The 12065-nt window shown below is 33.5% G+C and overlaps 1 protein-coding gene across 4 annotated transcripts in view; it reads right to left on the bottom strand.

The window, feature by feature from the left end:
* The window catches only part of G2E3 (G2/M-phase specific E3 ubiquitin protein ligase), a 56553-nt gene that overhangs the window by 33928 nt on the left and 10560 nt on the right, over positions 1-12065 (bottom strand). For 2 of the 4 annotated variants that reach the window (XM_026007652.2, XM_072761306.1), the window contains exons 2-3: positions 5428-5468; positions 289-386 (exon numbers count right to left, since the gene is read on the bottom strand). In XM_026007652.2, coding sequence (XP_025863437.1) covers positions 289-386; positions 5428-5464 — 135 coding nt within the window. In that variant the 5' untranslated portion in view covers positions 5465-5468. Of the gene's footprint in view, positions 1-288; positions 387-5427; positions 5469-10731; positions 10857-12065 lie in introns of all 4 variants that reach the window. The other 2 variants (XM_072761307.1, XM_072761308.1) reach the window with 2 other exon arrangements.

The following is a 12065-nucleotide window of genomic DNA, read 5'->3' as shown; positions in this document are numbered from 1 at the left end:
AAACAATTCCCTTAAGAGGTCTAATCATTTTTTCCTTTTTTTCACTTTGGCCCTAAAAGGTTAGGCAAAAAATATATAGATAATGATGACTGGTCTTCCTTCATACATAGGAACTAATTTCACAATCTTAGGATTTGATAAATGAAAAACTTTATTTTACATAGAGGCAAAATGAGATCAAGAAAAGTAAAATGACTTATCCAAATCTCAGAAACCAACCACCAAGATCTAATTATCTTCTTTAGAAGAATATAAAATTTCCAGGATTTAATTATAAGTTATACTTACCAAACAATAGTAATGTACAGTGATATTCCATTTCTCATTAGTTTTCTTTTCTCCATATTTATTAGGACAGTCATCATTTTTTCGACAAAAAACACAAGCTAACAGTGGAAAAAAGTAAATAGATATAAAAAATATTTTTAAATTTTTAAAATAAAACCTATGGAATTGGAGCTTCTCTCAAGTGATGTGTTCCATTCTTTCAGAGAGAGTAAATCATCTTATATTATTATCAGTAACTTAAAATTTCTAACACCTATTTCTAAAACAATAAACATCATTGTTTTAGATTTTACATTTTAAAATTAATTTTAATGATGAATTTCAGTGTGTAATTAAAACGGCAACTTACAGGGTAATATCACAGAAAATAACAGATTAGGAAACTACAAAATTCTTACTGCCCCACTAAAGCAACAATTAAGCTGCCAAAAACTGTCAGAATCAATTCTTCAGAAACTGAAATCTAATTTTAAAACTTACAAAATTAGGAGAATGCTCAAGTAAGAAATAGAATGATATATTCTGATGAGCACTTTGTCTCATTTTAACTTACCTGCCTACCATCACCCACTCTCCAGCTGAGCAATGGTCTTAGGTATGATGGCCCATGCCCATGTTCCTGGTTTGGATTGTTCAAGAGGAGGAAAATGAACCTTGCTCTTAAAGAAAAGTGATTGTGTGTTTTGATCTATGTGGTGGATCCCTGAGGGATGGGCTCAGATACTTGCCCTGATTTGCTGGTCTCAGAACCTTCTCCATTAAAAGCATTTAAGACAAATATACTAGATGAAGCAGCATGGAGTAAAGGGTAAAGACAAGACAAGCAGGTGACAGACCAAAAGACCTAGGAAACACAGGGCTGGGAAAAAGGAGAAACATAGATAAATAAGGGATTTGAAAAGCTCCCAAAGATACCAGGGAATCTGGAGGACACACATGGTCAAGACTGGATGCATGCTCAGAAAAGACCCCCAAAACACTAAGTTTTCACCTCTGGCTGATCCTCATATAAGCCAATATGAAAAAAGAAAGGCCCCCAAAAATCAATAACAATTTTAACCTTAAAGAACTAGAAAAATAAAAGCATATTTAGCCAAAAGCTAGCAGAAGGAAGGAAAAAATAAAGACTATAGCATAAATGAAATTGAAAACAGAAAAACAATAGAAAATAAAAACCAAAGTTGGTTTTCTGAAAAGATCAACAAAACCAAGAAAACTTAAGCCAGATTGATCTAGAAAAGAAAGAAAATTCAAAACTTAGGCAAAAGCTACAGAAATCAAAATAGTGTTGTAGTGGCATAAGAACAGTGATACAGATCAATGGTGGGGGAGGAGTCCAGGAAAAAAATCTATATATCTACAGATATTAATTTTCAACAAGGATGCTAACCAAGGTCATTCACTGGGGAAAATATAGTCTCTTCATGCAAGGTAATGAAACTGAAACCCTACCTGCCACCATATACAAAAATTAAAACAGATTATAGATGGCGTGCCTGGGTGGTTAAGTCAGTTAAGTGTCTGACTCTTGATTTCTGCTCAGGTTATCATCTTGGGATCCTGGGATCATGCCCCACATCAAGCTCATGCTCAGCAGGGGAGTCTGCTTAAGATTCTCTCTGTCCCTCCCCCAGCTTGCATTCTCTTACGTTCTCTCTCAAATCAATCAATCTTTAAGAAAACACAACATTTTAAAGACCTAAATGTAAGCATCAAAACTAAACTCTTAGAAGAAAATATAGGGGCAAAGCTTTATAACCTTGGATTGGTTTCTTAGCGTTTACATGAAACAAACCCAGAGCAAAGTAAAAATGGGGAAAAAATAGATAAACTGGATTCAAACTAAGTTTTAAACTTTGGTGTATCAAAGGACACTAAAGAAAGTATAAAGACGATCTACAGAATGGGAGTATGTATTTAGAAACCATATACATGTTAAAGGTCTAGTGTCCAGAATGCATAAGAAATTCTTATAACTCAACAAAAGAAATTCTAAAACTCAAAAATAACATTCTTATAACTCAACAAGTGTCCAGAATGCATAAGAAATTCTTATAACTCAACAATATGGAGCAATGATCCAAATAAACATTTTTCCAAAGAAGGTACATAAATAGCCAATAAGCATTTTAAAAGATGTTTAGCATCATTAATCATCAGGGAAATGCAAATCAAAACCACAAAGAGATACCACTTCACATCCATTAGGATGGCTACAATTAAAATGTCAAAAATTAACAAATGTTGGCAAGGATCTGGAAAAATAGGAATCCTTTTACACTGCTGGTGGAAATGTAAAATGGTACAGTGACTTAGGAAAAATAATTTGACAGTTCCTCAAAAACTTGTAACATAGTTACCATATGACCCAACAATCCCACTGTGTAGTATTATGACAAAGAACTGAAAATTATGTTCAAACAAGTACTTGTATGCTAATATTAATTAGCACTGTTCTCAATAGCTGAAAAGGAAAAATAAACCAAATGTCCATTGGATGAATGGATAAATTAATGTTATATCCATACAATGGAATATTATTCAGCTATAAAAAGAAATGAAGTACTGATACATACTACAACATGGATGAGCCTAGAAACATTATGCTAAGTAAAAGAAGGTAAAAGCCAAGTACAAGAGGTCACATACTATATGACTCCATATAAATAGATTACATTATCAAGAATAGGTAAATTCACAGAAGACAGACAAAAAAGCAGATTGGTGGCTTCCAAGGACCAAGGAGAAGGGAAATGAAAAGTAACTGCCTAATGGGTAGTTTCCTCTGAGGATGATGAAAATATCCTAGAACTAGATACTGGTGATGGTTTTACAACATTGTGAATGTTGTGAATGCCACCAAATTGTACACTTTAAGATAATTAAAATGGTGAATTTAATGTTCTGTGTATTTTACCACAATAATAATTTTAAAAAGGCAAACTGTAGAGTCAGGGAGATCTGAGTTAAAATCTCACCACTACATTCTTGCCGTGTAACCTTGGAAAAGTGACAAATATAATTAAAATGTATGACAGCTACATATAACTGAATAAACATTATTTTTCTAACTTATGATATTTACTTGTACAGAAAATTTCTAATAACATACAAATAAAACAAGAAAATCACTAGCTGAAGAGAAAAGACTGAGAATCTCAAGGCAGCAAATCAATACAAGATGAAAGGAGCTTGAATCTCTAAGTGACTGCATGGAGCAGAAGCTCCCCATCTATTCCAACTCCCCTAACCAAACCACACACTGAATAGTAACATAAGGAAGTAATAAACTTTTGTTGTGCTAAACCAGTAAGACCTCAGCATTTACCTATTTAGCAGTTAGTCTTATTTACCTTTAACTAATACATGTAATCAAGAATGGATGTTATACATGAAATGGTATGTCTGTTAATAAGCTACTCACAAAATGATTGCAGGACTGGAAAAAAACGTCATGAGCTAATAATATTTTTTTTTTTGAGCTAATAATATTTAATGTTGTAAAATACCTCCTCTATATTTGCCCTCCCTCACTACAGGTTAATAAGATAAGCCACAAACGAAAGCCCTTTCATCAATCTTTCAAAAGATTTCAACTCCCTTTCTTTCTGACCACATCAACTCCAGCAAATTGCCATTTGTTTACTGGACATCTTATACCAGCAGCTCTCATCTTAATTCCTTCATCTCCAGTGCCTATATTTTTAGTTCTAGTTCTGTATATCGTCTAGTGTGCATGCAACTATCAAGAGGAAAAGGAATATAATGAATTAGCTGAGACTACAGAACAGAAGAACAGAAGTACTCATGATGAGCGCAGGATGGAGCTGCATTTGCTATTATGCTGTGGACCAGCAGCTTTTCCATTTGTTCCCTTCCTCCCCTCACCCAGTATATGGAGACACTGGATAAAGAATAGACAGGCATGCTTTTATAAGTAGACTGCTTTTGTTTGTATTTGCACTTAGTTGTTTTTTAATTTTAATATTTAAAATTCAGTAACATTGTTCTGACTTCATTATATTAAGATCACCTTTTAACTATGGCAAATCATACTGGTTGTATTAAAATAATGATATAAACACATTCATATAAGTAAAAAACTGAGCCAATCTTAGGTAAATAACAGTAAAGGTAGTGTTTGCAGTCCACAAATATATGAAGGTAGTCCATGAATTATTAAGTTTCAGAACAATTAGCACAGTTGATAGAAGTTGGTAGGTAAAAGCAGAAAAGCAAAGCAGAGGGAAAAGTAAGAGCACAAATTTCCTCATCCAGTATGATGGAGAGATGATAAAGAGTTAACAGATAATTCTCTATCAGTGAAGGTTAAGATAGTTTTAAGTGTAATATTTTAATTTGTGAAGGAATAAACAATAAATCTTAAAAAGAGGATAGATGAGGGGAGTAGTGGCAGAAGAGTATAAAATAAGAATTTAAATTTCTCACATTCCATGTTAGCAAATTAACATATACTGTACAAACTATAAATGAAGAAATCAACAAAGACAAAGGTCTCTGAATCTATTTGATATTGTTATGAGCACCTTCAGGTAAGTTTTCCTTTTCATATTAAGTTTTGTGTTTAAAATGGTCTCACCTGCATTTTTCCTTATGTAGGAAAGTCATACAAAAAGATGAAAAAAATTGTTTATTAAATAAATAATGCTGTTTTATTCAGATACAAAGCATATCTGAAAAATACATATAGAGGATACAAAAAAAATTTGGCAAACTGTCCTCTTACAACAGATTTTTGTTGAAATGAATACACATAATATTATACTTTTGTATACAGATGTATGAACAAAGTATGGATCAGGGAACTGATCCTGACTTTTTGAGTCAGCATTCTTTTTTTTTTTTTTTTTTAAAGATTTTATTTATTCATGAGAGAGACAGAGAGAGGCAGAGACACAGGCAGAGGGAGAAGCAGGCTCACCACAGGGAGCCTGATGTGGTACTCGATCCCAGGACCTTGGGATCAGGACCTGAACCAAAGGCAGAAGCTCAACCACTGACCCACCTAGGTGCCCCTTCAGTCAACATTCCAAAAAGTTTTATTGTAATAAAAAAGCAAGAGTAAAATATCTTAATATTTTAAATTAGCTTTGAAAATGTTTTAAATATTTTACTTACCAAGATTCTGTGAGGCACCAGGTTTATTTTCATTCATTTTACTAGGAGAAATAAGAACATACAATATAGCCATCTTAATTTCTAAAGCTTCAAATTATCCACTTTAATAAAATTTAGTCACTGCAAAATTACAAATAAGTTGCATAATTATTTCTTTCCGTAGTACTTAATTTCCTTACCTTTCACACATCTAAAAGCATTAGTTTTTAACAAGCAAGTTAAAGTCTGGGAACATTGTTAAAATTGAAGGGAATGTTTTTTAGTTGTCAAAAAGATTAAGATGACTACTGGCATTTAGTGGAAAGAGGTCATCACAGGATATCCTATAATGCACCAAAAAGATACAATAAATAGTCTAGATTTTCAAATTTCCAGCTGGACATTTGAATAGGTTAAAAAAACAAAACAAAACCCTATTGTAATTACATTAACCTAAAACTTAAAATTATAATTCAGAATAATGATTCAGTTCCACAACACAAACAACTATAATAAAAATATTTTAAATTTTATCAATGACCTTAATGCAAACATTATCACATATTACTTTGTATTATGTTTATTTGAATTTTTTAAATTCTTCAGCTACACTGGCAAACTCCCCAAGGGTAAAATTCTGTATCATTCAGCACAGTGTTAATAAATATTTGAATAGGACTGGCACTTATTCCAGAGATACTGATATGATGGGCAAGGTTCTAAATTACATTTTGTATGTGGTTACATCTTCTCCTCCTCTTCTCCTTCTCACTGCAAGGACCCAAGGCATCTCTTGGTGGACACTGTGATGAAGTTCTGCCTAGATCTTTGTAAGATAATTACGTTTACCTTAAAAAAATAGGTGTCTAAATATTTTTGTTATTCCTACTCTCAGAATTCTGCACTAAATGAGCTTTCTCATAGTTAAAAATAAATATAAAAGAATTAAAAGTGAACATCAACCTTACATTATGGGGAAAAGTACCATAGGAGTATGTAGAGAATCATGCTGAAAAGCCTCCAAATGTCATTCATTAGCTAGAAGTTGATTATAAGAAAGATCTCCAATGCTAGCAAAACATGTACAGGAAAGGTTTCCTATGTATGCCAATATCTAATAAGCACTTTATGTCGTTTTCCAAAGTATATTAGTATACACAATTCCACATAGACCAATGGAACAAAACTAGAAAGCCAAGAAAGATATTTTCCAGTCATTTGATTTTCAACAAAGGTAACAAAGCAATCAATGGGGAAAAGAAAAATCTTTTTAACAAACACTGCTGAAAAAATTGGATATCCATATGGAAAACAAATGAACCTTGATCCATACTTCACACCATGAAAATTCTAGTTTCAAGTGGATTACAGACCTAACTGTTTTAGGCTGACTTTTAGGTATTAGGAGAAAAAAATGGTGAGGCAAATGTCAGAAAACAAACAATTGCTGAAAATTATTCAGGAGTTCTGTATACTATTCTTGTATTTTTTCTCTAAGCTTAAAATTATATCAAAATTAAAAGCTATCCCCAAATTGATGTTCTAAAGACAGTGCATAATTCATACTTTTGACCAGCTGACATTAGCCTCTTCCTAATCCTCAGCAACTGAAATAAAACTTTTTTTTTGTTTTTACAAAACTTTTACCAGAGTAAGTAAATTACACTACATAAAAATTAAAAGCTTCCACTCATCAAAAGATATAATTAAGAGTAAATATGCATGCCACAGACTGGGAGAAAGTATTCATAAAAGATGTGTCTGGCAAAGAGTTGTACATTGAATATATAAAGAACTCCAACAACTCAACAAATATAAAGCAAACAATCCAATAAAAAAAATTGGGCAAAAAATATGAATGGACACTTCATAAAGGAAGATATGTGAATGGTTAATAAACACATGAAAAGATGCTCAACAGCATTTGTAATCAGAATAATAAAGATTAAAACCAAGGTGCTGTTGGCTGGCTCAGTCAGTAGAGCATGTAACTCTTGATTCAGGGTTATAAGTTTGAGCCCCAACACTGGGTTTAGAGATTACTTAAGAATAAAAACTTTTTAAAGATTTTATTTATTTGAAAGAGAGAGAACAGAGAGAGAGAACATGAGGGAGGTGGAGGGGCAGAAGGAGAGGGAGAAGCAGACATCCTCCTCAGCAGGGAGCCCCACTAGGGCCAATCCCAGGTCCCTGGGATCATGACCTGAGCCATAGGCAGATGCTTAATCAACTGAGCTACCCAGGTACTCCTAAAAGTAAAATATTAAAAAAAAAGATTAAAACTACTATGACAGACCATTTCATACCCAAAATAATGGCTAAGATTAAGAAGACTATCAACATCAAACACTGGAAAGGATATGAGTCAATTGAGAAACTCACCTAAACTGTTGGTGGAAATGTAAAATAGAGTTCTGACACTTTAAGGTTAAACGTATACCCATACATTTGATGCAAGAATTTCACCTCTAGTTATTTATCCAAAAGAAATAAAAATATATATAGACAGAAACCTTATGCAAGAATGTTCATAGCAGCCTTCTTCATGATACTCCAAAGCTGAAAACCCAGTAGTTCACCACTAACAAAATGGATAAACAAACTGCAGTTTATTGATAAAATACAATACTACTTAGCAATAGGGGTGCCTGGGTGGCACCATGCTTTTAATATGTTGAGACATGTTCCTATGGTTTTAAGCTGACTTTTAGGTATTAGGAGAAAAAAATGGTGAGGCAAATGTCAGAAAACAAACAATTGCTGAAAATTATTCAGGAGTTCTGTATACTATTCTTGTATTTTTTCTCTAAGCTTAAAATTATATCAAAATTAAAAGCTATCCCCAAATTGATGTTCTAAAGACAGTGCATAATTCATACTTTTGACCAGCTGACATTAGCCTCTTCCTAATCCTCAGCAACTGAAATAAAACTTTTTTCTTAAGCCTGATTGATAATTGCTTTATTTCAAACAGTATCCAAAACAAACCTAAAAAAAAAAAAAAAAGATTATTCACAGATTTTTAATTAATTTTATCATGTTTTCCTACCAGTGCATGAACTTTGAGACTTCCTAAGTGGAAAGAATAAAACAATGTTATGTAAATACATGTCTCAATAATAGCCCAAGTCTTAAGACTTGGTCTTCTAAACAATACCGAACTTGAGACACCATGAACAATTTACTAAAGAGTTCCAAGAAGCCACTGTCAAGAGGTATTCTGAGTCTCTTCCACTGCTTACCTCCACTTGATCAGTCAGTGATACAAGTTGATACCCCTCCTTTCAAAAGGGGAAGCCTGATTTCCCTCTCCTTGATTGTGGCCACGCTTAGTAATTTGTTTCTACCAAAAAGTCTGGCAGAAATGACAATGCATGACTTGGTCATAAAAGGCACTGTGACTTCCTCCGTATTCTCTATCATGGTCGAAGCTAGCTGCAAAGTCATAGAGATTTTGAAGATGCTCCTTGGAAAGGCCCACTTACCAAGGAAATGAGGCACTTATCCATAGCTATTTGAGTGAGCCATTTTAGAAGCAAATCCTCCAATCTCAATTAAAATACCTTCATATGACTAAAGACTAGCAATCTGAGAGAAACTTCATGGGAAAGCCTAAACCAAAACCACACAGTTAAGCTGCTCCTAAATTTCTGACCCACAGAAACTGTCAGATAATGTTTGTTTTTCTAAGTCACCAAGTTTTGGATGATTTGTTATACAGCAACAGATAATTAATACAATAAAGTAAGCCAAATTCCCTCATTATATCCAGATTGCTTTTATAAAAGCTTTTTGGTGAGATTTTTAGGATTTTCAGTATATAAGATTGTGTCATCTACAAATAGACAATTTTACTTCTTCCCTTCTGATCTGGATGCCTTTTATTTCTTTTTCTTGCCTGACTGCTCAGGCTAAGAATTCTACCCATGTTACATAGGAATGGTGATAATGGGCATCTTCTGTTTTATTCCTGATATTACAGGAAAAGCTTTCAACCTTTTACCATTCAGTATGTTAGCTGTGGGCTTGTCATGTTTGGCCTTTAATATGTCGAGATATGTTCCTCTTGTATCAATTTCTTGAGAATTTTTATCATGAAAGGATGCTGAATTCTCTTAAATGCCTTATCTGGATCTACTGATATGACCATTTGATGCTTATTTCTCATTCTATTAAAATGATGTGTCATATTTATTGATTTGCATAGACTGCACCATCCTTGCATCTGGGAATGAATTCCACTTGATTGTGGTATATGATCCTTTCTTCTTAATTGAAGTAGAGTTGACGTGTTGTCACAAATGGCAAGATTTCATTCTTTTAAAATTCAGAGTAATATTCCAATGTGTATATATACACACATCATATCTTATTTACCTATTTATTTATAGAGGGACACTTAAGTTGCTTTCACATCTTTCAAATAATTCAATAAACATAGGGACACAGGTATCTTTTGGAATAAGGTGTTTTCATTTTCTTTGGGCAAATATCCAGATGTGGAACTACTGGAACATGTGGTATTATGATCATTTAATGTGCTGTTAAATTTGGTTTGATAGTACCTTGTTGAGAATTTTTTCTCTACATTCATCAGGGATATTGGCCTGTAGTTTTCTTTTCTTGTAGTGCCCTTATCTGACTTTGGTATCAGGGTAATGCTGGCCTCATAAAATGAGCTTGGGAGTTGAACATATATTTTAGAAAAGAAATAGAACAAGGCTGAAAAGCAAATGAAAGAAGGAAAGCTGGAAAAAACACAAAATGTGGAGTATCTCTCCACATACAAATTGCAAGGATCTCTGGATTCAAAAAATAAAAAGTGAGTAATTCATACTTCCTAATTTGGACACTTACCACAAAATTATAGTAATTGAAAAAGGTTAGTACTGGCATGAGTATAAACATATAGATCAAGTGAAAATAAAAGTACAGAAATAAAGCCATACATCTGTGACCAATTATTTTTTGACAAGGGTGCCATGACTATTCAATAGGGAAAGAATAGTTTGTTCAACAAATGGTACTGGGACAACTGGGTAGTCACATGCAAAGCAATGAAGTTGGATCCCTATCTTGCGCTATATACAAAAATTAACTCAAAACAGATTGAAGACTTAATATATAAAAAAAATCTTAGAGGAAAACATAGGGTTATGTAAATCTTCATGAGCTTGGATTTGGCAATGGTTTCTTATGTATGACACCAAAACCATAAGCAAACAAACGAAACAACAACAAAACCAAAACACACACACACACACACACACACACACAAAGAAAAAAATAACTGGCACTACACAATAAAGAGAGTAAAAAGGGCACCTGGGTGGCTCAGTGGTTAAGCATCTGCCTTTGGCTCAGGTCACGATCCTAGGGTCCTGAGATTGAGTCCTGGCATCAGGCTCCTGACAGGGAGCCTATATCTCTCATGAATAAATAAATAAAATCTTTAATAAAAGAGAGAGAAGACAATTCACAAAATGGGAGAAAATCTTTGGAAATCATATACCTAATAAAGAGCAAAAATCCAGAAATATGTAAGAAACTTTTAGAATTCATCAACAAAACAACCAAATTTAAAAACAGGCAAATGGTCTGAATAGACATTTCTCCAAAGAAAATATTTATATAAACAATGCGCACCTGAAGAGATGCTCAACATCATTAATTATTAGTAATATGCAAATTTAAACAATGAGATACCAGTTTATGCCCACTCAAGTGATTTAATTTAAAAAACAAGAATATAGAGAAATTGGAAACCTCATACACTGCTTATGGGAATGTAAAGTGGAGCATCTACTATGGAAAATAGTCTGGCAGCTGCTCAACACATCCACATGTAGAACTACTATATCACCCAGCAATTATACTATGTATTTATCCAAAAAGAATTGAAAGATTTTCAAACAAAAACTTGTACACAAATGTTCATAACAGTACTATTCATAATAGCTAAAAAAATAGAAATGACTCATTTGTCCATTTAACTGATGGTATACAAAATGTGGTATATATCCATAGCTATAAAAAAGGATGAAGCACTGATATATGCTACAACCTGGATGAATCTTAGAAACAAGCTAAGTGAAAGAGGTCAGACTCAAGGGTCACATATATAATCCCATCTATATGAAATAATCAGAATAGGTAAATCCATAGAGACAGATATTTGTGGTTTCCAGGATCTGGGGGGAATAGAAAATATGGAACGATTGCCAAATGGGTATGAGTTTTCCTTTAGGGGTCATACAATATTTTGAAACTAGATCGAAGTGATGGTGATTGTACAACACTGTAAATGTATTAAATATCATTAAGTAGTTAAAATGGTTAATTTTATGAGTTTTACTTCACTAAAGTTAAATGTATACCAATCAGGGATCCCTGGGTGGCGCAGCGGTTTGGCGCCTGCCTTTGGCCCAGGGCGCGATCCTGGAGACCCGGGATCGAATCCCATATCAGGCTCCCGGTGCAAGGAGCCTGCTTCTCCCTCCGCCTGTGTCTCTGCCTCTCTCTCTCTCTGTGACTATCATAAATAAATAAAAATTAAAAAAAAAAAAGTGGATTTTCCTTTAAAAAAAAAAAGTATACCAATCATATGATGCAGCCAATAGTAACAGAGACATGTGCATTGTACACAAAAGTCCATAGTG

This window comes from Vulpes vulpes, chromosome 6, assembly GCF_048418805.1.
Source record: "Vulpes vulpes isolate BD-2025 chromosome 6, VulVul3, whole genome shotgun sequence".
Lineage (NCBI taxonomy): Eukaryota > Metazoa > Chordata > Mammalia > Carnivora > Canidae > Vulpes > Vulpes vulpes.
Note: the sequence above shows the minus strand (reverse complement) of the source record. Positions and strands in the feature narration are given on the sequence as shown.